General features: G+C 40.3%; 1 protein-coding gene across 1 annotated transcript in view; it reads left to right on the forward strand.

Annotated features, from left to right (window-relative positions):
• Nucleotides 1-15,261, forward strand: part of OPRM1 (opioid receptor mu 1) — a 49,145-nt gene extending 33,884 nt beyond the window's left edge. Inside the window, exon 4 of the mRNA XM_024551980.4 lies at nt 15,056-15,261. Coding sequence (XP_024407748.3) covers nt 15,056-15,094 — 39 coding nt within the window. The 3' untranslated portion in view covers nt 15,095-15,261. The remainder of the gene's footprint in view (nt 1-15,055) is intronic.
• The last annotated feature ends 12,663 nt before the right edge of the window (nt 15,262-27,924 follow it).

The following is a 27,924-nucleotide window of genomic DNA, read 5'->3' on the forward strand; positions in this document are numbered from 1 at the left end:
CAGCATCCATCACTCGCCTTGCTCTCCTGGCAATTCAGCCCCCAGCCAAGCTGCTAGCATTTCTCCTGACTTCAGCATGGTGGCCCTTCAGTTGCCCCGGACAGTGCCCTTGACTCCCTTCCAAATGCAGCTTTTCCACATTGATGCGGTTCCTGCATAGCCAGAGAGAGGAGCAAAGAAGCTAATCGGGGAAGCTCTGTTCCAAGTAACTAAAAGGCTTGCTTTAAAAATACATCCAATTAGCGCTTATCTTCATCGCTGCCCCCGTGAAGCAGCATCAGTGTCGGATCACAGCAGAAACGCATTAGCCCGGGAATTGGCTGCTTTCCCGAACCGCCCAGCTGGGAGAGCCGGACAAAGAGGAGCGGCTGCCAGGAAAAGAGGAAAAGACACTCTGACATATTTGAAAATTAAGATAAATCAAAGATCCTTTCGCTAATCTCCACTAATGTCATCATTAGAATCAAACTAGTTACACCGACATCTGGGCCAATACATCAGCCTTTGGTGGTAGTCTCAATAATACATCAAAATAATAAAATTATTTGAAGGAAAAATCGGAGACTTTATGTCTGTGTCTGCAGGACCTAATTGATTCATTGTACAAATTCAGCATCTGACAAACAGGTTGTTTTTGTTGTGTTTCTTTAACAGCACGAGCCATCCTGGTAGGAAAACAAAGCTAATTGGATTTGCATTAACTTTTGAAATGCTTGTTTGAATTTTGTATTTTTGTAGGTGTTTATGTCTGCCTGTGTATTTGTGTTTTCTCCAAGAAATATATTATACTATATATGTCACACCTCAAGCACATTAGTCCACTTCATATTCTGCAGATCAGAGATCCAATATCAAACCTTCCCAGGGTGTCTGTATTCTGACAGCTGTACACTGAGACCCAGTCCACACAGCGCAAAGTGAAGTGGAGAGTTGGCACTTATCAAGGTAATTTGATAAGCCATATGACAAAATTCTGTGCCCGAAATTAATGCTGAATCATACTCACGTAGTGAAGAGCTACTCAGTTAGCTTTTGCTGCATAACAAGTCATTCCAAAATTTAGTGGCTTAAAGGTGCCAATTTTGAGTTTGAGATTCTATGGCTCAGTAATGGGGACTGGAGTGGGCTGGGCAGTTTTTCCAGCCTTAGCCAGACTCACTCTGTGGTCAGCAGCAGTAGCCAGGCCGGCTGTCGACTAGCTGATCTAGGACGACTGCAGCAAGAATGGCTGTCTCTAGCGTGTTTGCATGGGGGGTCGAGATTCAAGGGGTGGGCACCAGACTCTGCCTGTTGGTGGTAGGAGCTGCTGTCACATCGCAAAGGGGTATGGACGTAGGGAGAGAAGTAACTGCGGCTAAAGGAGGCACAGGCTGCATGGGACAAGCGAGCCGTCCCTTCCTGAGGGCACGGGCCGCATCTGCCTTCTTGTGCCTCCAGGATCTACTGAGCACAGTGTCTGGCACATTACAGATCAGTCCAAAAACATCTGTTGACCAAATGAATAACCAGAGGGCTCCCGATATTTCAGGAGATGTGAAGGGTTCTGGCAACATCAGGCTCACCCTTCAGAAGGGCCTAGAAAATACTCACAGGAGTGGTTCTTCATTTTCTATTGGCTGATCCTCTGATCAGAAGTTACACTGTTCAAAAACTTGTTTATTTACACTTGTGCCATCTCAGTTTTATTTTTAACAAGTGCTATTGATGAGGAGGCCAAGAACTGGATTCAGAGGCCGAAGACTGGTTTCAACACCCAAGGCGATCTTGCCTTGGCTGAGTATGAAAAAAAATGGTGGCATGTTCTTGGAGTAATTCAGGGCTCAGCCACTGCTCCAGCTGTAGCACTCCGTGCCTGGTTTATGTTGGGCTTATCGTCTTTATAGCTACTGGCTCTTTGCTAAGGAGACGCCCACATGAGCATTCACTGCCCATGTGCTCTCAATGCAATGAGTTCTCTGTGCATGCGCCACCCTACTGTCGTCCTTATTGGGCTCCATATTGTGGAGAACACTGCCATCTGAGATGCCAGCCGCTGTGACCTGTCTTCACGGCTTGTCTTCCACCCTGATCACCTGCCATAGTACATGTTCTGTTTCGACACCTAGATTAGGATTTAAAGTATTTAATATTACAGGGGAAAACAAACGACTTTATTAGATTAGTTGGATCATTAGTTAGACTTTGTGTTAACTATGGCCATAACAATCATGCCACCTTACATTTGTGTCACTGGAGACAAAACAAAGCCTTTTCACGTGTACCACCGCCTCGGCTTCCGGTAACCACCCTGATTGGTAAACGGGGAAAACTAAATGCTCAGAGAGGTCCAGTGATTAACAAGATCACACCACCAGTATGAGGCAGAACCCAGGTAAACGTCTGAGCTTCTAATATGAATCCGAAGCTTTCCTTTGCATTCTCACACAACACCATTTTGCACTCAAATACAGTGGTATGGTCTCATCTAGAGGTTTCCAAGCTTTATAATAATAAGCTCCAGAAAGTGGAAGTTCTGAAGAACTTTTCTAAGAAATTCTGGCTCACTGGGTAGAAGTTAAGTCCAAGAGTCTGTTTTTCAAATAAAACATTAAACTATAACTTTTTCCAAAGACTACCAAAGCCGCTTTTGTGGCTAATCTGAATAACCATTTCCGTCAAGCTGATTGCTATAATTTTTTTCACCAAATGGACCTTGTAAAACGTCCATTTACTAAAATGGATGTTTACTAAAAGGATGTTGTTACTCTTGGACAAAGGCTTAACTTTCTGTTACATGTAGCAGTAAGTCTCATAGGAGAAAGTAGTACAACGGTGTGAAAGCTAACAGTATGGTACCTCCTGCTCATTAATGTGGCCAATGCAAATCTAGTTTTAAAGTAGTTTCTTGATATTTTAATCCAAGCAGCCAGTCAAAAAATTAAGAGATACTTTGCATTTGTGCTAACTATATAACTATATTATCACCAGCTAAGCTAAAAGCAGAAGCCTCATTTTTGAAGAAGTCAACCAACCACATGACTCTCTGGAGCTGTGTCTTGGGGTTTTTTTAGAAAACATCTATGGAGAGCTAATTTGAGAAGGAAAGCATTTCAATCTCATGATAAAACTCTCAATGAGAGTAGCTTATGAAATTACAGAGCTTGACCACATTACCATGTGTTTTGTTAATAAAATCAAAATGACTTCCCTTTAGTTCTGCGGTTTAAAAAGGGGATGGTCCCAGCTGTGAGTGCATGTGTGTGCGTGCATAGGATGGGTGTGCCTCTGTGCATGAGTGATGCTAGCGTATACCTGGGTTTAAAATGAAAAGTGTCTTTCATATGTAGCGGACCTTGGTATGTTTTGATAAACTGGCTGGGAGGAAAAACTATTGTTTCATTGGAAATATTTTTATTTCCAGAAAAACATTTGACTTTAAGACTACTAGTAACAACATTTATTGACCAGTTTGTGCCCAGTTTATCTTATCTAATCATATGAAGTATGATTATTTCTACAATTGAGAAAAATCAATGTTTAAGGAATTAACTTGCCCAAGATCATAGTTAAAAAGTAGCAGCTGAGGAATGAGTCCATTCAGTTTGATCTTATGACTCAGTCTCTCAATCAATAGGCCCTACTGTCCCTCCAGTCTCGGGCTCGCTCTTCTCAGTGGTTGCTCCTAGAACTAAATGTTGTCTTCATCCGCTGACAATTTGAGTGCCGTAAGGTCTCTGTGTATGCTTGTTAGATGTATTCACAGAGTACTTGTGTGTCAGGGCATAAAGATAAGCATTAAGACAGGTTCGTGAATAGCGTGGGAAATTAGAAATTTAATAATGAGTATCTTAGTGATCATTATATGAGCTCAAATTATTTGAACTAAAATCTTTTGACATCATTATAGTCATATTAACTCTCAGCGAATGATAGCATTTGCTTTTTCACAACTTCATTTTTTTATTCACGTCAGAGAGGCTCATTTGGTATTTCGATTCGATGCCCTTTGTGATTGTGACTGCAGTCACATCTGTCCTACTAGAGAACGCAGCTGGGTGGGTGGTGTCACCCGAGGAGGTCAGGGCAGGGAGTCAGGTGAATGTTCTGGTTGTTGCTCTCTGCCTGAGCGTGTGATGAAACAAACCTTTCTGTCTGGAAAGGACTCAGTTTTCTCAACTCTCTCACCAGTCCATTGGACCAGACAATCCTTCTCTGTAACAAAGCTGTACAGAGGACGTTGACAACATGAATTAGCCAGAGACATCCCTGGCTAACTACTCTGATCTTTTAGGGAGTTTGGGTTTTAATAATTGGATTGACTAATGTCCTTACTGCAGCATTCTATTGTGCCTGTTGTTTTTGTTCATGTAACTAGCTGATAAAATACAGCGACATATTTTTCTTTAAAAAACTAAGTTAAAAAAGATGTCATTCGATTTGGCTAAGTTTAAGTGGTAAATTGCTAGATTATAATGATTTTTAATTTTAAAATTCTCATTTATTGGGATTCAGTGTTTTGGAAGATGTCAGTCTTTGTTTTTCTATCCTATATAGAATAATCATCAAATATCAAATAAATTAAGCTAAAAGTTTTCACCATAATTTAAAACAACAGCCCTTTCAGTATAAGAATGAATATATAAAAAATACTTCAGGACATTTGTCTATATAAAACACAGTATTTATTTAAAAGGAAGGAAGGGTGGGCGGAAGGAAGGGAAAGGGGAGGAGAGGGAAGGGGAGGTGAGGGGAAAAAGAGCTGACCCACACAGCACATTTTTTGTCCAAAATCAGCTACATTCTTCCTGCTATCCTGTTTTCCACATAGACACAAGAAATTCTAAGGATACTAGAAATCTATCAAATCTATCAAATATTATATAGCTGTAATGTATTGGATTGAAAAAACCCAACTATAGTTATATGTGGGCTGATTCAAATTCAGACATCAACTTTTAAAAAGTGCTGCCTTTGAGCTGCTCTTTGGAAATAAAAGAGATATATGTCACACATAAAACCTTAAAATGCTGCAGATGGGAGTGTACAGTATCGCTAGCATACACTTCAACTGGGAATTGCATGGTTACCTCAGAAATTCAACGGGACAAATATTAATTTCCAAATGGCTACATTATAAGTAAATACCAACATTTAAATCCCAATAATTCAATTGGATTTATCAAGCAGATGCAAAATATTCACAGTTCATAGAACATTGGACCTGAAATTTCATCAGGTAAGGGGAAGTTTATATTTAGATAAGAATAGCAGGTGGATTATAAAACCCTAAAATGTTAGATGGCTCCTTTATTTATCCACATTCTACCACTGACCAACTGAATAGCCTGGGCAAGTTGCCAAAACTCTTTGCGTTTCCATTTTCTCATCTGTAAGAATGGTAATGAACAGAGCAGCTAACACTCAGTTTGGGGACGTGGCGTATGTGTTCGTGAAAAGCACATAGCACAGGGCCAGGCAACAAGCCAGTATTACAAAGTCACTTAGTGTGGATTTACTTTTTCATCTCCTCCCCCCCCCCCCAAGCAACTGACTTACAGCTCCTGTAAAGAACAGTTTTTAAAAAGTGAAATAATGGAGCCAAAGGAATTTCCAGGTTGGTTTAACTCAAGGCTTCTCAATGTTGGCACTAGTGATGTTTCGGGACAGAGAAATTTTGTTGTGGTGGGAGGGTTAGCTGAGCCCTGGCCTCCACCTGCTAGATGTCAGTACCATCCACCCACCTCCCATTGCGACAGCCAAAATGTCTCCAGACGTTGCCCAAAAAACCCAGCTGACAACCACTAATATACCTCGAGCACCCATGTTTAACAGATGAAGAAACAGCAACATCCAAATGAGCTGTAATGTCCGTAAAGTCATACCTGAGAGTTGAAACTAGGCCCCAGGTGCCCTGAGTTTAGTCTAAATCTCCCCTGAAACATCACACTGATTTATCAAAAGAAAGTTTTCTTCTCTACTGCTAGTCAGTTGCAAAGAAGAAGACAGTATCAGTGGAAGACAAAAAGGAGGGCAAACTTCTTCAAAAGTCATGTTATTTCAAGTTTCTCTTTCAGGGCAAATGATCTCTACCTGAAACATTATTAAGAAAGAATTAAGGCCAATAAAGGTGAAGAAAATTGTTAGAAAATGCTGGGAGGCTCTGAATGAGGTCAAATCTCCCGGTGATCTTAAAACATTGAGAACTTTTAAATGAAACACAAATCATACCTTTGAAAGCAAAAAAAAAGGGAGAAGTCCTAACAATCTAGGGAAAGAGGGTCCTAATTGTAATGGGAACTTTGTGGCAACTAAAACCCCCACAATATTTAGCTTTGCACTGATTTTAGAACCTTGATCATATTATTAAAATATATTTTGAGAGCACTTAGAAAGGAAGCAGTAAACTTTAGGAGGCAGCTAAGTTCTCTAAGAATTAGTTACGGCAAAACAGATTTTAATTTCTTAGAGGGTTACAGGACAGGAAAATCGAGTTAACTCAGTATGGACAGTGTTTTTACCAAGAGATTTGACAGGGTTTTGTTAATTTCTGTAACGCTTTGCTATGTGCAATTATGATCTGGATGTAGTGGCACAATGAGGTAGCTGCATAAACTTCAAGTGCCATCTTAAACATCCAGTCAATGGAAGAATGATGAATAGTCTATATAATAAGATAATGAACCAATCTGAAGCTATAGTAGTTACTAGAGAGAAACTTAAGTCCAAAGATCCAACTACAGAAACATAAATTATAAACAATAGTGGAGATGAATAAAAAATCTTAGAGATTTTATTTCATAGATTAACCATATGATATAATGCATCTCAACTGTTGCAATCACAGCATCAACAGTAGACTGGTGTCTAGAGCCAAAGAACAGTTAGCTTCACTCTCACAGACAACACACTTCAGGAATGAAATGAACAAACTAAGTTGTGTTCAGAGATGAGCAATTAAGAAGATGGAGCGAGTTAAAGTTCCTCAATATGACAAATGGTTGAACTAAGTGCACATGTTTACCCTGGGAAATAGAGAACGCTGGACAAAATAATTATCTTCATATAATTAACAGGGTGCGAATAGGTAATTGGACTTATCCCATATGACTCTAATAATGAAAGCCGAAGGGCGAAAGCCACAGGGAAAGGGATTTCAACACAACCAAAGAAAGAGCTTTCTAAGCTTTGGCATACGAGGATTTCCTCGTCACTAGAAGCCTCAGCCGTTTGAGCATCAGCATTTCGCCTACGTGGCAGAGATGTTATAGGAATTCGGAAGCTAACATTTGATACTTAGGGAGTCCTAGGGGATAACTCTCCCAATAACATTTTAGTTTCTCCCAACTTCTACCAGGTTCCTACAGAACATTACTGCAGTGAAGTGTTAATACGCGATCTATGAAAAAAAAAAAAAAGAGCTCTTTAGACAAATGCTAGGAAATGTTGCCTATCTTATTTTTGGTCATGAGAACTGATACTCTCTATTAGTATTTTAAGGCTTTGAACAGCCCTACTGTGTGTGAGAGAGAACTTTGAAGCTGAAGTCCTCAAACTTAGCTGAACACAGGCACCTTGGAACCTCTCATAGAATGAAGGTTTCTCTGAGCAGTTTCCAGAAACCCACTGGAGACTATCAGTCGCCGTAAGGCCCAAATCTATTCAAAAGTCAATGTACTAGAATAAATGGCAATATCCCATAATGCCAGGCATTCACCAGTGTTCTAAAATTGTTGAGCTCTTATTCTCACTCATTTGAAAATACGTGGTCTAAAAACAGTCAAAATAGTGAAACTGCATATCTAGGAAAACAGAACAGGCTGTGTTTTGTTTGGGTTTTCACTTTTGTTTTGAAGCTTGCCACTTTCCAGTCACAATCCTAAAGGGGGAGAAACTCTATGTTGCTTTCGGATATGTTTTCACTGATTTAAACCATACTTGTTAAGAATAAGCCTTATAATTGACACATTCTTTTGGGGGGGGATGAAACTTCCTTGAGACAAAAAGCTTTCTTTTAAAAGCCATCTATGCTGGACTGTGAGAAGCATACCAAATGTCGAATGATTAATCACAAGCTCTCTTGCGGAAGAGCACAGACTGGAAGCCAGGGAACACAGGTTCAGGCGTCAGCTGACAGCTGCCTGAGGGAGCAGGGCATCCCCCTGCCCCCGGATGCTCCAGGACCTCTTGACGAGTGGGACTTATCTGAGCCTTTGCTCCAAGAAGTTGGAGAACACCGGGATAAAAAATAAAATGCAAAAATATATATAGCTAGTTAGAGGCAGCACACACACAAACATTAGGATTCATTTCTGGGTTTGATTGATTTCCCCATGCAGACTCTGGGGGCTGACATCTTCCAAGGAACATCAAAAGTAACCAGCAAAGCTCCCTTTGATGAGAGAAAAAGATATATTGAAAAAATAAATCCATATTAAAAGCAGATGGCAACATAGAGCACATAGAGTTTGGATCCTTTGAACTACCATATTATTCTACCTCTCCTCGAATTCTTCTTTCCTGAAGTCTGACCCCTTATAACACCTGCAGCCCAATGTGTCTGATTCCATCAATGGAGCGTGGAAGAAGGAGGGGGGAGCTCTCTGTGATTTAGGTAAATGGGGAACTTTGCCTCTGAGTCATCAACTCCAAAAGTATTTTGTGTGGCTCTGCTTTTATGGTTCTGTAACAAATGAGATTTTGAAGCCTGTTATTGTCTGAAAGCTTGATCAGCTACAAAAGTACTCAAGACTGTTATTGGCTTCAATTGCAACTTTGGATGTCATCACAAACAGGAAAGAGAAAGTTGAAGTGGAAGTGAGTAGCTGAAAAAAGCAAAAATAAAAGTATTAAGCCAGCTTTCCTCTACCAACATAGTTGGGCATGGCACTTCGCCTCCAACAACCTCTGCTTCCTACCTCAGATTGATAAAGTTGGAACAGACAGTCTCTTAAATTCCCTCCAGGGGCAGAAAACACACTCTAGTCATTGTATGGATAGAAATTAAAAGTGCTTTAAATAAGCTTCAGTTTGAACCTGAAAGCTTCTCAAAACTTTATTTTTCAAAATGGGCTAATAGATAGCCCAAAGGGATTTGTCTGTTGACTTTCTGGAAAAATAAAAGCTTAGAAAACTGTTAATAAAACTGGAAACTGATGGCAGATTAAAATATTGTATCTATGTCCAATGTCAAGTTTCCTGAAATTCATAACAGTACTGTGGTTATTGTCAGGGGAAAAGCCCAGCCTTAGAAAACGGTAGGGAGTTACAAGCTCCCAAAGGGGTCTCAGCAAGCAAGCAAGGCAGCTGGCCACAGCTCTGTGCATGACAAAATAAACAATGGGACTCAATGGACCAGAGACCAGTTTACTCCGGACAGCACGGCAAAGAGCAGAAACATCAGCACGAGAGCGCTGGCCTGGCCCCCTTGCCCGCGTGTCCCACGGTGCGACACAATGAGCCCAGACTGCTGCTGTGCACACAGTGGGTGGCACTGCTGCTGATGAGCCCGGAGCTTAGGGTTCACCACCTTTGCAGTGAGCAGTAAACAAACCTATCCTTCTCCCCCGGGGAGCAGGAGCGGGCAGTCGCCAAGTGGTCCTGCTGTGGTCCTCAAGGGGTCTGGCAGCAAAGGTTCTTAATTGACTACGTGACTATAGAAACGACTCAGAATCAAAAGATAGTTGGACTTTGCATTTCAGCTCAGTGGGCAATGACGGGCAGGGACACGTGGTGGACTGCCTCTCCCAGTAATTCCCCTGTCAGCTGGACATGTTCTTGGCTGAATTCAACTTGCATATATTTATGCCACCCCATTAGCAATTTGGATTAGACATACTGACAAGGGCTAGGAACAAATCTGTTCCATTTATTTCAATCAATACTTGATTAGAGTTTTTATTCACAGAATCTCCATCCACAGGATCAGATTAACCGGCAGTATTGACCTCAGCCATACACTTCAGGATCCTAGATTCAAGTGACTTAGTCCCAGAGAGGACTAATAGCTCTGAGCTCAGATAGCCTCTTAGGTTCCTTTCTTATGCTATACATGGATTGGGCCACCATACTGGTGGTATTAATTAGAACACAACAGGAGTGGTTGGCAACCACATGAACCAGAATGTACTCCAAGGCCAGTCGATGATACATTTATGATCAGGGAGCTCAGCCTGACCAATTGACCTCCGATGGCTTGTTCCATCTTATCGGCTATGGTAGCTAAAGTCAAGGACAGGTTCCTGATCTGTCACTCGAATGTGAACTTAGATGCCAGAGAACAAGGCTCACGCTGCTGTATGGAAACAGGAATCCGTGTGTCCCTTAGGTAGGACAGCTCTCTTTTACCTGGAGGCCTAACGAAGGGAATGCAACCCAAGGGGTGGCATTATAGCCAATAAATGCAGGGGGGCAACGATGAGTCAAGCTGCAGCCCCTGTGAGGGTATCCTGTGGCACACCCTTGCCCACATGAAAACATACAATTGAAGGGTTCATGTTCAGTTTGGGATTTGTTGGTAAACTTAATTTGGATCACCATTGTATTAATTTGGATATGACATTAATTTGGATAGTCACCAAGTAGGCATAGCCTTGAAAGCCATCCATGGTCTAACTGTAGGGCATTCACATGTCAGGGAACAGCATATGACCTGGTAGGAGCCTAACTAAAACGAGACTGCGCCTGTGTGTTTGTACATGTACCAGGGACTTCCCATTTAGGAGTCGCCTTTGATAATATCAGGCGCATAGAGTCACTCAGGGCCGGCCGAGCCCATGTGAGTTTTTCTGACCCCACAGCCTGCAGACTGAAGTGCTAAGCCCTGAAGCAGGGCAGGGTGGCAGGCAGAGCTGCTGCTTGTCTCAGTGGAGCATGTGATTGTTTTACTGGCGGCAGGGCTGGCATTCGGGAGATAAAGATAGTGTCAATCATTTCCCCTCCCAGCACCCCCCCAGGTGTAAAGTATTCCTTCCTCGACTGAAGGGAGCATTGATGCCAAGGAGCTACCAATGGGCACTCCTCATGGAGGCTACCCCCACTTATAGAAATCTGTCTCTCAAAAGTGTCCCAGGGCTGGGCTGCTGGGACATCCCGAGGCACTGCCTGCAGGGTCACCTGCTGCTTAAGTCTCCTTTCAAATTTGGCAGATTTTCTGATTAACTTGCAACCTCAACAAAACACATACATAGATAAGACACACGTTGTCTCCAATACCTGAATAGTGCGATGAAGTGCCAGCCTTCCTTCCTGGTAGTGGGGACCCATAGCACAGAGAACATTTTCTTTACTGTCGATAGGATCCACTTTTGAGTGGTAACTCACATTGCTTCCAAAATGTTGACTTGTCTCGGGTGGCTGGTCCCTGAATCTTATCAGAATTAATGAGCACTCCTGGGCCTTCCAGTGAATTATTAGCATCTGCTAACTTTATTGGGGCTCATCAACATAAAATCATCAATGTGGTAGGGCCAAGTCACTTGCAAGAGGAAGGGGTCTTGGTCTGTGTTCTGACCCACCCGTGAGTGGCAAAGAGCTGGAGAATCCAAGTACCACTACTGTGGCTGCACAGTGATTATGTTTTGAAAGCTGAGTCAGAACCAGGATCGTGATCTTCAGAAGCCAAAGGGATTAAGAAAAAGACATGGCCAAAGTCCAAGACAGCATGCCAGATGCCATAATGGGCAATTGATTGAGTTACAGTCACAATGTCTGGAATAGCCAGAACTGCAGAAGCAAAAGCTGAATGCCGTTGGCAATTATCCTCCATGAGCTTCCAGACACTGTAAGCTTTTTTCACTAGCTGCACGGGGCTATTATATTGGGAGGGAACCTGGAGCCAAATTGTCATCTGTTGTGTCCCACCCTCACCTCTCTACAAGTAGCTCTTCCAGATTGGGAACAGCTCCCTTGGACATTATGGGCATTCACAGAACAAGCCTTGGGAGCAGTAGAAGTGGTATGTAACAGGGGTCGAAACAGCCCCACCCAAAGGTCACAGTCACTTCCTCTCCTATTTGACTCTGTTTCAAATCTGGCTAATTGAATGAGTGGTCCTCGCCCTTCAAGGGAGCCTGGTATATTGGTCACTTGAGCACAAATATCAAAAAGAGACATAAAAGTTTATGATTGCCCACACTTATCTTTCTCCCCTATCCCATTTTGTCCTCCTTAAGGTGTAAGACCTCTGAGATCTCCTGGGAATGAAGAGACCTCACCCAGTTCCCCTTATCCTTAAAGGTTTTCAAGTGCAGGGTCAGGCAGGAGAGATTCTGAGGCAGCCACCTGGCTTTCTAGTCTCTGCATTAGAAGAGATTGATCTCCAAGGAGGAATCTGCTTCTACACCAGCATGCAGAGCTTGATCTGCCTGAACAGCAGCTACTTGCCTCCTTGGCGCCCAGCACAGCCTCATATCTGGGCTGTGCGTCTTTGGTGATCATTATCTCAGTCTCTACTTTGGGAACCTCTCTCTTACTAGGCATTTCCACATGGCCTCATGGTTTTCTGTCCTGGGCTTCATCTTAGATTTCATTAGCTTTGTCCGATTTAGGGAGTCCTATCCTGGACATCTAATGGCCCCAAATCAACACAGCTTCCGGCACAGGGTTTTCCAGCAAGATGGTGAAGTAATTTCCTTGTGGGGAGAGGAGGTAATCTTAAAAACTCATCAGTCATTTTCTAGATAAGAACTATAATCAGGCTGTCATTCCATCCAGGACGGATGCAGCCTAGAGCAACGTCAGCCCTCAGACTTTGAACAGCTTCCTCCACAGAATTCATGGGATTTTATTGGCCTCAAGAAAGTCGCTTTAGGTTAGCCACAATGTGGTCATTAAAACAGAAATCCACAGTAGCAAACCTCATTGTGAGAAATGATCCTGTCCCAATTAAATTATATGCACAGTGGCCTAAATCAGGGGTTTTATGTCAAACAACCTAGGAGCCTCCTTCACCCTCTAGGAGCATAACTTTCCCCACTCCTTTGTCAGCCATGTGTCTTAACAGTTCCTCAGTCTGTTGATCAAAACACCCTTGGGCTTTCCTCCTTCCCCTCTCACTGTGGGTCTGCATCTTTCTATTCACCATAGAGGCGCATTATTCCACAGGTGTTTCCAGTTTTGACTTAAGACTAGATACAGTTGTATTTCCTACCTGGTGAGACCCAGAGCATTCTCTTATTCCCCTAGTCCATGGCACCATTTGCGCAGCTGGTTGGAGTTTATCCCTCAGCTTCTATCCATCAACTCAATTCGTGTTTATCAACAGCTAGGACAGAGGTGGACCACTCACTCTGTCTGTACCACTTGGGCCAGAACATTTACCACCAGCTCCCAAGGAGTCTCTCTGTGTCCTCAGACCTCATCCATGAGGCCTTGCGTTTTCTCTTCCAAAATGTCATCATCTGTTTTGGCACACTGTGTGTTGTGTCAGTTTGGGGAAAATGTCAGCCTTTGAGAAGATGGCAAGAAGTAACAAGTCTCCAGAGATGACTGAGTAAGCAAGCAGGTGCCAAATTCTATAAACAAACAGACCTAGACAGTTCATTGCTCACAGCCCAGGGAACAGCAGAAGCTTTGCTTTAGCATAACACTGCCGTCCCTGCTCCATATCCCACGGGACAAGGCAGTGGAACCAGCTGGTGGTTGCACACACAGTGGGTTGTGTAACAGTTGAGGAACCAAGAGCTAAAGTCTCAGCCCTTTTGCAGCAAGCAGTCCACAAACTTCCCCTGGAGCAAGCAGTCACACAGCAGCTAATACTGTGGTCACCTTGACCTACTTAATTACTTATGTGCCAATTAGCAGGGGTGTCCAACCCACGGCCCATGGGCTACATGCAGTCCAGGGTGGCTATGAATACAGCCCACCACAAAATTGTAAATTTACTTAAAACATTATGAGATTTTTTTTGTGATTACATGTCACAGTGTAATGTGTGGCCCAAGACAACTCTTCTTTTTCCAGTGTGGCCCAGAGACACCAAAAGGTTGGATACCCCTGATTCACAGAAACGGGGCCAGGTCAGAAGACAGGTAAGCCTTCCAGTTTGGCACAGTTGGCAAGCATGTTCAGGACCCCTGGGCCCATGGCAGACCGCCTCTCGCAACGGTGGTAATGATTTCTCTATTCGTATTTTGAGGAAACATATATTGCAATATTTAGGGATAAGAATCAACTTATAATCTAATGGCTCCATAAGATCATGTGTGTTTGTGTTTAGAAGAGAAAAAAAATGAAGAGAAGTAAATAGAGGAAAATGTTAACAGTAAGTGAATCTGGGTAAAGTGCTCTTTGTACCATTCATGTGCTTGCACTTTTCCTGAAGTTTGGAATTTACCAAAATATAGTTGAAGAAAGAAATTTTTCATCTCTTTATACTTACTGTACAAACACTTCCCTTTCTTCTCACCCAAAGTTATAATAACTGTGGCAAGCAATGATTATTTTTTAACTATAAAACTTGTTTCATTTCCATAATCCTCCTGCCTTATTTGAAAATATCAAGCCGCATTTTCACGCTTGTGAACAAATGTTATGTTGTTGCTCACCATACGTACATGCTAGCTTAGCAACAGACGTGGGGGTGGGGAAATCACTGAACTTCAAATCAGCTTCTTCAGGAAAAAGATCCGTTCATTTTGAAAATTGAATATAAAAATAAAAATTTCTTTGTCCAGAAGATTTTCAAATTGCCTGCAATTTTCATTTGAAATTTTGATCAAATCATGAATAATTTGAGGATAAGGAGAGAAGAGGGTCAAGGATAGAGGAAGATAAAGAGTTTGGATTAACATGTCTATTTTAAGAGAGGCCATCGATACTATCTCTTTGATAACCGGTATAGAGTTTTATTCACTGGGGTATACAACACAATTGCAGATTCATAATGACCTAAGACATTCTCCACAATGACCCAGGAGAGTATAGAAGGTCTAGACACTTAGGAAACACTGTGAGGGGTGCGGGAGAAAGTGCACACAAAGGCTCTCAAGTCAGTTCTGACAGATGGAAGACGCCCAACAAATGTGTGCCCCGACCCCATTTGAAACATTCACCGTCTTTGTTTTTTCTCTTCTTTCAGCTAGAAAATCTGGAAGCAGAAACTGCTCCGATGCCCTAACTGGGTCTCACACCATTCAGACCCTCACTGAGCTCAGAAGCCACCATCTCATGTGGAAGCAGGTCACTGCCAGAATGTGTGGGAGGTTCTAGTTTTCTAGGAAAGTGCTGACTCTGAGTCATCAAAGCTCTTTCTTCTCTGGTCACTTCACTCTGCATTATCAGAGGGTCCTCCAACCTGAGTCCAAGAACTGCAGCACACTAATGAGTTCAGCCTGTGGACATAATCACAAGGAAGACACCCAATGGGACCTCAACACGCTATGGTATGTACATTGAGGTCATCGTGGAAGATGAACCTTCTGTAGGTAATATATTTTTCAAGCAAATATTTATGGTCTCATCACAGAAAAACAGTAGATTGTTTAGTTCTACATAGTCACATGTAAACACTACCTCTGATCAAGCACCTTGTATGGACATCCAAGAATTTCTAGTCTTCTGTAAGAGAATGCTTTGCTCTACCATTGACCTTTAAGTTTCTTCTGGTTAAGACATCATTTCCACTTTCATTTTTTTTTAAAGAAAAACATCTCCATTCTTGCAAGGGAAGAGATGTACATGAAAGGTCATTGGAAACCCAGTAATGCAGAAAGGTTGATTCTTGTGTATTGCAAGTATTTCTTCAGTGTTCACAAAAGGGAATGGTGGGTCAATGAGCTCGTCCCTCCATTCATGCAGGAAGGCAAGCATTCCAATGTGCTCTTCATTTCTCAGTAGTTTCTCCATACTGCATGCTCCTTCTACACATTCTATTCTTTTGTTAACTCTGCTCAGAATACTTACACTTTTTTAATCAGAGTGATAAACTGATAGATGTTTTTGGTGATTTTCAGAAGAGTTTAAAGTTTTTTAAAATATACGGATTCAATAAGCTTAATCTCAAAACATATATACTCCTGTGATCATAGGAAAAAATGGATGATCTGTTTTTCAATCTTGTATTGTTACTTGGACATGAAATATTAATAATGACCCAAGAATATTTTCCTGAAGAGTATGTCTATATAATGTCTTCACCAAATGTTGCAAAATGCCATGATTTTCTTTGTAAAATGTCAGTCGTCTGGGTAGCTTCTCTCAGATAATTCTCTTTGGTACAAAATACAGCAGAGATTTGGCAATCATTCATTTTGTTTGATCTCTATAGGCATTCAAGTCAGATGGCCCATGCCAAAAAGCTCTCCACTGTGAACTTTTGTCTGCATTTATTAAATGAATCAAATACATTGTAGTTACACATGAAGACACAAGTAGAAAACTAGGTGCCAGCTTCCCTTCTAAGAGTATTCCTGAGTCCACAAGCTGCCAGTAGCTCCAGTTTTAAAGTTGCATCCATCCTTCAGTCTAACCAGGCACAAATATGCATTAGACATCCAAAGGCACTGTTTCAGGAAGACAACCGTCAAGGACCAGAACAACTGACTTTACTGTCTCAGATCTGGTAGGCTATGCACCCAACCCCTATATCCACTGGATGGGGAGGAAAGAAAACAAAGATAAGTGTTCTAATGCTTTCTTCTGATAAAGTCTTGTATTTGTCTCTAATAACCTCCATTTCCTAAATATTATGTTCCAGAATGTATATGCAGTCTTTTTTATTTTCTACATTTTTCTGATCAAAGTAATTAAAACTAGGGCCTTAAGATTTAGAATGCTAAATAAATGTATTTGTGTATATATATTTACATACACGTACTACCGGGGCTTCCACAAGTAAAAGGGATAATTCCAATGAAACACAATAAGGAGAAATAAAATGTTTGTATATAAGTCACCAGGGAGGAAAATTCTTGATTTTAATGGCTATAATAACATGAGCTCTCTCAAGGGACACTGTAGGGCTGTTTTCCGCTCTTGGGCTGTTTCTCAACAATCACTGTTTCAGCCTAATGGCCAGCTCTCAGTAAAGACATTCTAAAGTAAATAACAAATAAGTGTGTCTTCAATATTTTTCATCCAAAACCATTTTTATCATAAGTGTGCTAAAACTACCTTGCAATTCCCTGGCAAATAGGGAAGTAACAGCCCTGACTCAGCCAGATGGGCTCCAGTTCCTTATGAAATCTGAAGATGAAGAAAAGGTAATGTTCTGCTTTGCTCTTCCCTCTTACCCCATCCTTGTCCTTGTGGATGAGACCTCTTCTAGTTGGGTGGCCCAGGGATGGAGATTATGGATGTGAAGTGGAAGTTTGGCTTCATGTCATTACTTGCTATGAGGATTCTACCAAAGGTGTCCAACCTGTGGCCCAGGGCCCGCATGCAGCCCAGGATGGCTATGAATGCAGCCCAATACAAAATTGTAAATTTACCTAAAATCTGAGATTTTTTAAATTTTCATTAGTGTTCGTGTATGTATGGTTCAAGACAACCCTTCTTCTTCCAATGTGCCCCAGAGATGCCAAAAAATTGGACACTCCTATGTCCCAAATAGTTACTTTTTTCCCATTTGGTCTCGAACTTCATGGCTACTTTGCTCCTGCATCCTTCTCTCCCCAGCAATCACTGGAAAGGAGAGAAGAGGGGAGGTGAAACTCTCAGCTGGGGCAAACGTGAGTCACCGGGAATCTACTGCTAATACGCCCTGGGTATTTTATCTCATTTTTGTTCTAAACCTTTTGCTGTAGTAGTCTCGATCCACATTAACAATTGGAAGATGTCAAATAAAACAGGTTAGCGAAGAGGCTAAATGTTTGAGCTTCCAGGTTCCCCGCATCCGTGTCTGTGTACATACTGTGGTGTGTTTGGTCTTTGTGTCTTTGAACAACATAGTTAAGCTCTCTGAGCTTCAGTCTTCTCTTAAAAATGGAGCCAAAAATAGCAAAAGATTGTGCTGTGGTCAGGACCAAGTGAGATAATGTATATAAAAAGCTTGGCCTACCATGTAGCAAAAGCTTCCTAGTTGTAGTGAAAAATATAAATGAAAACCATGAATGTCAAACATAGAAGTAACCTTGGTGAATTCTCACTGGGAACCACCACTGTGATCACCCACCCTTGGCACAAAACCCTAAGAGGGACCTGCCTCTCGGAGGCAGGAGACATCTCAAGCAGAACCTCTGTCTACCATAAGATGGCATTCCAGAGATGCCATCAAAAGAAGTGTGACTCTTAATTTGGCTATTGGAAACACTTCTCAACATTGAAAGAGACAGTTGGCAGTTTTAAAATAAACTTTTCTAAAAATTAGCTTTGCGTCGGTAAGAAGATATTAATTTCCTTAGATAATATGACATGTATTGCTAAAACTGACATCCATTCACTTGCAAATTTCATTATTGAAAAGGCACAATTAGTTCATTTAATATTACCTAAAAGATGGTAACAAAGTTCTATTTCCAGCATTTTCATAACGTGCCCTTTTCAGCTAAAGATCCAGGCAAAAGTTAAAATTTAGAAGCACAGATACAAAGCCTCAGAGAGATACATAACTAAGGCACCAAGGAAAGGTTCTCCCTTTTATCACATTTATCACAAAGTCTCCAAAGCATTCAAAGGCCTTACTTAAGTCCAGTGCTATGTTTATTTGTTCAAAAAGTAAAACAAGACCCTTTTAGTAAATGCTGGGATTCAATGTTTCATTCAAAATATGTGTGCTGAGTTTCTTCTACAATAAAGGTGACCAGTTTGTATAGATACTTCTCTGTCCACTGGCAGTTACCAAGATGAGTTGGCCCATGAGCAATTCTTCCAGCTTCAGCCATAAATACTGCAGAAGCTGCTATGACCTTTTGGAGTTCTCCAGACTCTGAAGCATTCTATCCAAAGCAAGTTAAGGATAGGGCATGGTAGCCTCAGCTTCTCGGCTCCTCTACTGGCCACACATCCTCTGCGGTGGATGTGCATATACGGCCAAAAACATCCCCCCTATGCAGAAGTGCCCATCAACAGGAAATGGGTATCTTGAGGAATCCTCACTACCATGGTGGAAACATCAAGATTCTTACCTAGATTCTCAACCTAAATTTTCACAGGCCATATTGTTGAATTAGGAAAAGAAACAGGAACAAATGTGGACCTACATCGGTACATTGGCCTACCCATCATACCTTTCCTGCGTAAGATACTTTAGGATTCATAGTCACAGAGTGTGGCATCCTGACTATATTTAAGACGACAGCCATTAGGACTTCAGGGCCTAAAGTGATGAGTCAGCCAAAGAGTCTAATTTTGGGACATCCATCCAAGAGCCAGTTGAATTTAATTAGAAATAATTTCAACCCACAGTCATTATTTTCCACTGAAATCAAAATACTAAAACTCCAAGGAATTATGTACATTATTAACCACTCAAGAATTAAGCAAAACCAAATACTTAGTGTGCTACAGTGTATGGCAAATATTCAAGCTATTGTCATGCAAGTCCATAACATTGTTTAAAGCAGCAAATGGGTCAAATTCAACTTAATTCAACCAATCTTATATAAGCGTATAGCAAGTAACTCCATTGAATTCTGCACTTGGAATTTCATTTACACTTTACGAAGTTATGGAGGCAATTGGGAGGGTCACTGCTTCCTCTGCACTTCAAAAGAGGTTCAGGTTTGCACTCCATAGCCAACCCACCTGGAAACTGCTGCTTAGCCTTGCCCTAGACCCCATACTTAAAAAGAACAGCCTGATGATCTCGTGTAATCAAAGAGTGAGCTCCTCCTTCTCTCCCAACCTCCAGAAACTTAGGAGGTTTTGATCCATTCACATCCAAAACAGATCCCCATACACTGGAAGACAAAATAAAAGCCATGGCAATAGATTAAGATGTTTCCAGAGTGTATGTACTACTGAGTCTGAGATAATACAAACATTTATTTATTTATTCAGAAAAAGCGAGTTAAGACTCAAGTAGAACCTATATTCAGTAAGAAACAAAGGCATGAACTTACTTATTTTTATCATTCTACCATTCAAACTATTTGGCATCACACTTCACTGCCACTCAGTGAAAGTAGTTGAAAGGTTCTATAGAATCTATCAGACCAGAAACAAGACCTACCGAAACCATACTTGAGCACAAGCAGCTACCCTGGATAGATTTACAGTTTGGTTTAGGAAAACCTCTGTAGTTGTACAAACAACACAAACCAGTCCTGTGTTAGTGACTGAATTTGCCTCTGTCTGTACATCTCAATGATTTGTTGTCAGGGCTATCTCCTAAATTAAATATCATTTGCTTCTTACCCCACAAACATGTGCATGAAATCTGAACCAGTGCAGTTGAGAAAAAGGGTTATTGCTTAAGTTCCACCTATAGTACAGTGTTAAGTTCAATCTACGGGTTCTTAGCAATATATACACTGTTTACAAAGAAAAGTGCATGTTTGTTTATGGTCCCAGAGAAGGAACACAGAGATCCTTTTGGACACAGTGAAGAAAATGTATCTTAATATTGGCACATGAACTGTAATAGTAATGTTTAGCAACAAAAATCTTCCAGGAAAAGGTGGCTTTAAATATTGCCTACAACTTTTTTTCTTCCTACCTTGCAATTTGAATTTAAAACAAAAAAACAAGTCTTCAAAACAGTCTATCATACTTGCTTTCTAGTCTCTTAAAAGAAATCTCTATTGTTTTGATTCAAATACATAAGTGTTTTACTTAATTAGTACTACCCACTAATATTAGAAAAATTTCAATGAATATAGTGAATTACAAAATACCAAATAAAAATGAGAGAGAAGTGATACAAACAATAAGAAAAGAAAAAGAGGAAATAAAGGAGACAACTACTCTCCGAAGAGTCTGGGTAAAATGAAACACAGTCACACACACACCAAACGATGTGAGTGTACTTCATGAATTTAAGCACAGTCAAATTGTTTTAATTAACCAACTCTGGAGGAAAGGGGGAGATGATTGCATTCGTGTGGCCAGATGATTGTTATTTCTCTGTCCCAGTGGAGGACAAAGCTGATGAATCTCTGGGACGAATAGCAATTATCTCTCCCCGTTTTGAGGAGAACAGAGGTGCTCCCACCCTATGCAATATTTGCAAAATTCCTTGTCTCATCACAAACTTTCCCATCACTAGCTCCCTCAGAGGTGGAATTCTAGATGGCAGAGATACTTTCCACATTCTATATCTGGTCATGGCCACAATGTCACCACCCACACTGCTGTGACACCAAAACAACCAAACCTAGAGCACAGCCAGTACCTCTTCTGGTCTGCAAATTCCCAAGTAGATGTGGTTTCCATAGACATTCCCGGTTATAGGTGCGTGCAGTCTTCCCGATGCCTTCAAAGAATCTTCAATCAGAAGTAAACCTGTGAAAACCCCACTGGTTTTTTGAGTGATATATTAGAGTTCTTACTTTCCTAAAACAATAAAAGGCAATTTGTGTGACGTTTGCATCACACAGCACGACGTTGAGACGCAGTATTAAGTTCTGTAGTTTTCCTGGTGGAGTGGTATGTACGACTCCTCTCTTGTCATGGCCGAGGCATTCTTTGAAATCAGAAGCTGGTCAATCTGAGGAATCTGATTACCAGAGACTTCCAAAAGAGTGTCCATTTACAGAGAGCATTGGATAAAACAGCCGATTAAAAGTTTCAGAATGCCTACTCCTTATTCGCCCACTCTTTGATTTTTGTTGTTGTTTGTTAGTTGGCCAGCTACTTGGTTGTTGGGGAGTTTTTGTTGTTGCTACTCAAGATTTGTTACTTCTTGGAATGTTTGTCATCACAAAGGCACACGCCATCCACTCTTTTATCTACTGAATAGGTTTCCTTTTGTAGTGACCAGAGTAGGGGGTCAGCATGACCTGAATATGGGGGGAAATTGGAATATACCTTTGTTTATGGCTTAACATCACGATGGGCCACCTACATTCCCATTTCCCTAAATAATGACCCCCTTCTCTACATCATTTCAGTTGAGAATCAGTCAGAATTCAATCTCCAATATTCTGACAAGTACAAGAAACCCATCAGCTTACTGTTGTTCTCTTGCCTCTCCGCAGGTGGTAAGCTTGATTCCTATTGCCTGCTCCTGCCTCTGCAGGGTCCTTTCAGAAAACAGAAATATAACAAGGCCTTTCTATTACTCTCTTTGGTTATGAGACAATTTGTTCCCATCTGCCTCTAGGCTCACCCAGTGCTCTGACTCAGTGGGAAGCTGCTACTGATCACTGTGGTATTAACTCAAAACTCATTTGCTTGGATATGGAAATCCATGGCCCTTATTTCTCAAGGGAACAGAGAAAACCAATAGGCCTCTTACCCAGCTGAGTACTTGCCATGCAATCTACTGCATCTATAAAAATTAGTTTCAAATAACATCAGGCTATTTTCAAGATTAATAAAATCAATTTGTAAATAGTAGAATCTGGCGAGCGTTCTTAGGATCCCCTGGTTACCTGTGAACTAATCACGTAATTTCTCCATGGATTGGGGAAAAAGAACAAAAATAAGAAACAGTTGTGTTTACGTGAACAACTGCCCAGTGGTTTTTCTTTGTTTTAATAAATTCCATCCATGTATGGGGGGAATAGGGATGGAAATAACCCTGATTACATCATTTCTTTTTACATCTTTATTATGAAATCTTTCCTTCTCTAAGAACGAACTAAGTCTTATCCTAACCAAATTCATCAACCAAATGGTATACTATAATTCCTGATAATGGTTGATGATCTTTTCATTTTAAGTAATGTTGACTACAGTAAAATCCCAGTGAAAAGTGAGAACTGGGACAGCCCATTGAAGTTACTTACACCCGGATGTGGCTTGGCCCCTACGCATGAACACGCACATTAAAAAATATGAGTATCTCTTTTAGAGTATCTTTTTCTCATAACAAGACTGAAGCTTCCAGTAGGAATTTGGGAAATCAAATTGGTTCATTTCGTATGGATCCTGAAGACTATTGAAGCGATCGTGCTGGTTGTTTCACTGGCTGGTTTCTCACTTGGTGACAGCCAGGAGCTGAGCAATTAAAGACAGACACGGTGAGGAAAAGGGCTGCCTTCTAGTTCACGCAGAGCTGTGGGAGAGGAGCGGGAATCCAGTAAATGCTAACTGCCTCGAAACAGCCATGCTGTTTGGGACGTAAATTTAAAACCTAAATGTGTTTCCTCTCTGTTTCTGCATGGCGCACAGATATCATTGTAAAAATAGGAAATTAAGAACAGGTTGATCTATAAACATAAGTCAATTTGACTCAATTATGTGAAAAGAAAATAATTTTGACCTGTATCTGTATTTTTATATTGTTTTTAAGTCTAAAAAGCTCACGGCAACAGTGTATCATATTGGAGACTCCCACACAGAAGTATAATTTGAATTGAGTGCCCACTGGTTTGGAAAATCTATAATGGAAAAACTAAAACGTCAGTAATATTTTAGATGCACATTTTATTTCTCATGAGAACATCTACATGCATTTGAAAAATACATTCTCAAACACACTTATTTAGTTCATGGCCTGAAAAACGTGTAACTTCCCAGATTGTTGGAATAGCTCCATAGCCTCTCGAGGATCAGGGGACCCTGTGATTTTTTAAATGACTGGTTTGGTTGAAGTTTCTGTTATCGTTCAAATGCTCTGCGTTATTTAGCATATTTTAAAATAAACATCACCAACACACACATGCACACACACAGCATAGCAAAGCGGACCCTCGGAAGTTAAATGGGAATTGTGATCAAAATAGCAATCAACAAACTGTATCAAGTTCTCAGCTCCTTATTTGAAAGTCCGCCATCAGTAAATTACTGACAAATTCATTATTTACATTTAAACTCTAGGAATAAATTTAAAATAAAAATTAGGAAGTGCTTTCAACTATACCTTCTCTATTTAAATCTTCATTTCAATTTCAAATTATGCTATTATCTCTATTTATGACATCGAATTCACTGAAAAGTTTGAATGATTGTAAATCTTGAATCCATAAAATTCAGTGTTACAATTTATAAGTTAATACTGCCACCATAAAAACTTCTACTGTATGACTATCAAAATATAAATTCCCATTAACTTAATGAGAATTAAATTAAAAATATCGGTATATATATTCCCATTATATTCCCAATGTAAATGGCATATATAAAGGGACTACATATACCTGTATACACCAATACAAACTTACCATGTATTTATATCAGTATATAAATTCCCACTAATTTGGGGGGGATTAAAGAAGAATTACCAGTTTCTGCTCACTCACCTTTTCTTGGCAATGCATTTTCTGAACTTTTAATCTTTTTAATAATTCTGGAAACAAATTTCAAGTGTTCTTGTTTTTTCTTTTTTTCCTTTATTTTATTGTTAAATTAAAAAAATGAAATTTTGGAAATAGAGCTTTTAAAAAAATTGAAAAACCTACTCTATCAAATGTAGCAAATGGGCAAGTCTTAAAATGTGTGAATACAAAGACTATGTGCTCTGCCACTTGTTTTTAATTTTTTTTAAATATTTTATTTATTTATTTTTAGAGAGAGGGAAGGTAGAGGGGAAAGAGAGGGAGAGAAACATCGATGTGTGAGAGATACATCTATCGGTTGCCTCTCGACGGCTCCCAACTGGGGACCTGGCCCGCAACCCCGGCATGTGCTCTGACTGGGAATCGAACTGGGGACCTTTCTGTTCACACTCCAGCGCTCAATCCACTGAGCCACACCAGTCAGAGTTCATTAATTTTTTTGTAACATTAATGGCACATTTTTTTGCTTTTCAAAGATAACTTCCATTAGAAAAGAGGTGTGCCATATATTTTTAATTATATTTGAAATTCAGGTAACTAAAACCACAGTTTAAAAAAAAATACCCATAATGTTTCCATGAGAGAAATCAAAATATTACAAAGAATATGTTTCATTAAATGAGATTGTCTGAGGCTTACTTAGTTCTCAGATTTTTAAACAAACTCTAGCCCACAAACTACCTTTTCCCCTAGTAATAGAAACGGCAGCAGAATTGTTACTTCCTTTTTCAGAAGTCAAACCTAACTTAAACAATCAACTTTCTACCAGTTGATATCATTCTAGTGGCTCCCACTGAGGGGTCTGCAAGAAGAGCGGAATCCATCACTTCCCTTGAGAGTGTTGGGGGTGGAAGGAGAGACTCAGCCCTGCTATTCTGCATCCAGATTCAGCTTCTCGGCAGCTGTCAAATATCTAAAGAGCAAATGGAAGTGCCCACCTGTAACATATAGAATATGTAACATTTAGAATAGTTCATGTTTTACAGATTTTGTAACAAAATAAATGAAAGCACAGCTTTCAAAACATAGCATGAAATCCACAGACTTAACAAGAACCGAGCACAACATGCTTCCTGGGTTTATTTTCATATCTTCTCCCATATCTCCCTTTATCACAGTAAGTCAATAATATCGGCCTGGGTATCTGTGCACTATTTCACTACGTGTCCCTGCTGCAAAAATAGAGACAAATAAAACGTTCTTGGTTGTGCCAACACACAAAGAGGAATGTTTGATAATATACAACACTCTTTTCATTTTGATGGTCTGCTAATTTTGTTTTCTCTTTGTTATTTGGGTTTTAATTAGTGTGTTAGTCCCATCATAATTTTTTTCACTGTTGAAAAATATTTTCACTTGCAGTAAAGACTAAGCTAACATTTCACATGTTATGCACATTTCCAAGTAGGGCAGGATAATCAGCTGTGGCTTTCAAAGGGATGACCTGCCAAATCACAGGGGTCTCATGTGCAGTCAAAATGGTGACTCATACATCAGTAAGCATATTGCCACAGTATTTTTACATTGTTTCTATTTGGTTGTTTAAGGTAATTGTATGCAAAAATAAAAACTTTGCATCGCTTTATTTTGCTGTGCCATAATATATACACACTTTAGGCTGTATTGTGATTTTCTTGCATGTAATGTACGATGACATAAATATCTAATAAAGAAAACCTGATAGTGATGCAAATTTAGATTTTTCCCTTGTCTTTCTTGTTCACACATGATAACTGACCTGTTTAAAAGGAATATTCTCCAGGTAAATGATTCACCGTAGGTAAGGAGTCTAAGAATCAGACTAACAGATGACTTTGATTCTGGATAAGCACTTCAAAATGAATGAAAAGAAGTGAGCTTTTCTCTTCATATATTATTTCCAATCTTTGTCCTTAAAACTCGACAACCATGACCCTTTCATCTAGGACTGCCCGACAAACTGTAAAGAGAAAAAAATCCTCTGCTGTAACATCTATAGTTGAAAAAAGACGTAGGTACATTTCAATTCTAAACTACTTTTTAAAAAATTAATTTGCTACTTTAAGAAGTTACATTCTTAGGGGGAAAAAGTTCAGTAGGGTGGAATGTAGAGCATAGGTTAAGTTGTTAGGTACGATTTTTTTGAATGTGGAAGTAGTCCTTGTTTCTTTCTGCTGTGTAGTATTCCATCGTGTAAATGTACCACAGTTTTTTGATCCACTCATTTACTGATGGGCACTTAGGTTGCTTCCAGCACTCGGCTATTGTAAATTGTGCTGCTCTGAACATTTGGGGTGCATAGGTTCTTTTGAATTGGTGTTTCAGGATCCTACCATTCTCGATAGCATGGGTGGAACTGGAGAGCATTGTGCTAAGTGAAATCAGCCAGGTGGTGAAAGACAAATACCATATGATCTCACCACACATTGATCAACCACACATTGATCTTTCTCTCCTTCTCTTTCTCCCTCCCTTCTCCTCTCTCTAAAAATAAATAAATAAAGTCTTAAAAAATATAAAAGAACAAACTGAGAGTTACCAGAGAGGAGGCAGGAGAGGGATAACAGGGAAAGGGCCATCAAGGAACATGTATAAAGGACACATGGACAAAGCCAAGGGGTGTAGGCTCAAGGGTGGGAGGTGGGGATGGGTGGGGTGGTAGGAGGCATGGTGGGGTGAAAATGCAGAGAACTGTACTTGACCAACAATAAAAAATAATAAAAGCATTAGATAACTCTAGATTACATATTGGAGAGAATTATAAACATGAACCTTTTGAAAAGAAAAACCTATGCCCCAATCCCAATATAAGCCCAATCATTTTGCATGACCTACAAGGGTCTTCATCTACTTTCTGTGAATATACCATCATTTATTCATTCATCCCGCTATTCATGGACAGTTGGGTCGTTTGCGGTTTCAGGCTATCATGAACGATGCCAGCATGTGCATACCTTCTGGGGCACATACATATGCAATTTTCTTGGGTGTATGCTTGGGGATGGAATTGCCTGGTCAATAATACTGAGTGGTTTTCTAAAGTTTGCCCTCCCTCCCACATGTATGAGCAATTTCCAGTGTGATGCATCCTTGCAAACTTCTGATATTTTCAGTGTTTAACAATTTTAACCATCGTAGTGGTAGACAGTGATATCTTATTTTGAGTTAATTTGCATTTCTCTGATAGTAATTAGCTGAGTGTCTTACATCTTTATTGGCATTTGGGAATCTCTTTTGTGAAATGGCTACATAGGCTTTTGCTTGTTCTTTATTGGGTTACATGTCATTTTCTATTGACTTGTAGTTCTTCACATTCTATGGATATATGTATTGAAAGTATCTTTCTCGCTCTGTGGCTTCTCCTTTACTGTTTTACTGGCATATTTGGATGAACAAATGTTCCGTATTTTAGCAGAGATGAACTTATGAATGACAGTGCCTTTCCTGTATGTCCTGTTTAACACATCTTTGTCTACTACAAATGGAAGAAGTCATTCTCCTACCTTTTCTTCTACAGGCTTTTACCTTCCAAGGCTTATAATCCACCTGAAATTTATTCGCATGTATGACACAAAGTAGGTAAAATATTCATTGTTTCCATGCGAACATTCAATTGACCCAGCACCATTTATTGAAAAGACTCGTTCAC

This window comes from Desmodus rotundus, chromosome 11 (assembly GCF_022682495.2).
Source record: "Desmodus rotundus isolate HL8 chromosome 11, HLdesRot8A.1, whole genome shotgun sequence".
NCBI classification, from domain to species: domain Eukaryota; kingdom Metazoa; phylum Chordata; class Mammalia; order Chiroptera; family Phyllostomidae; genus Desmodus; species Desmodus rotundus.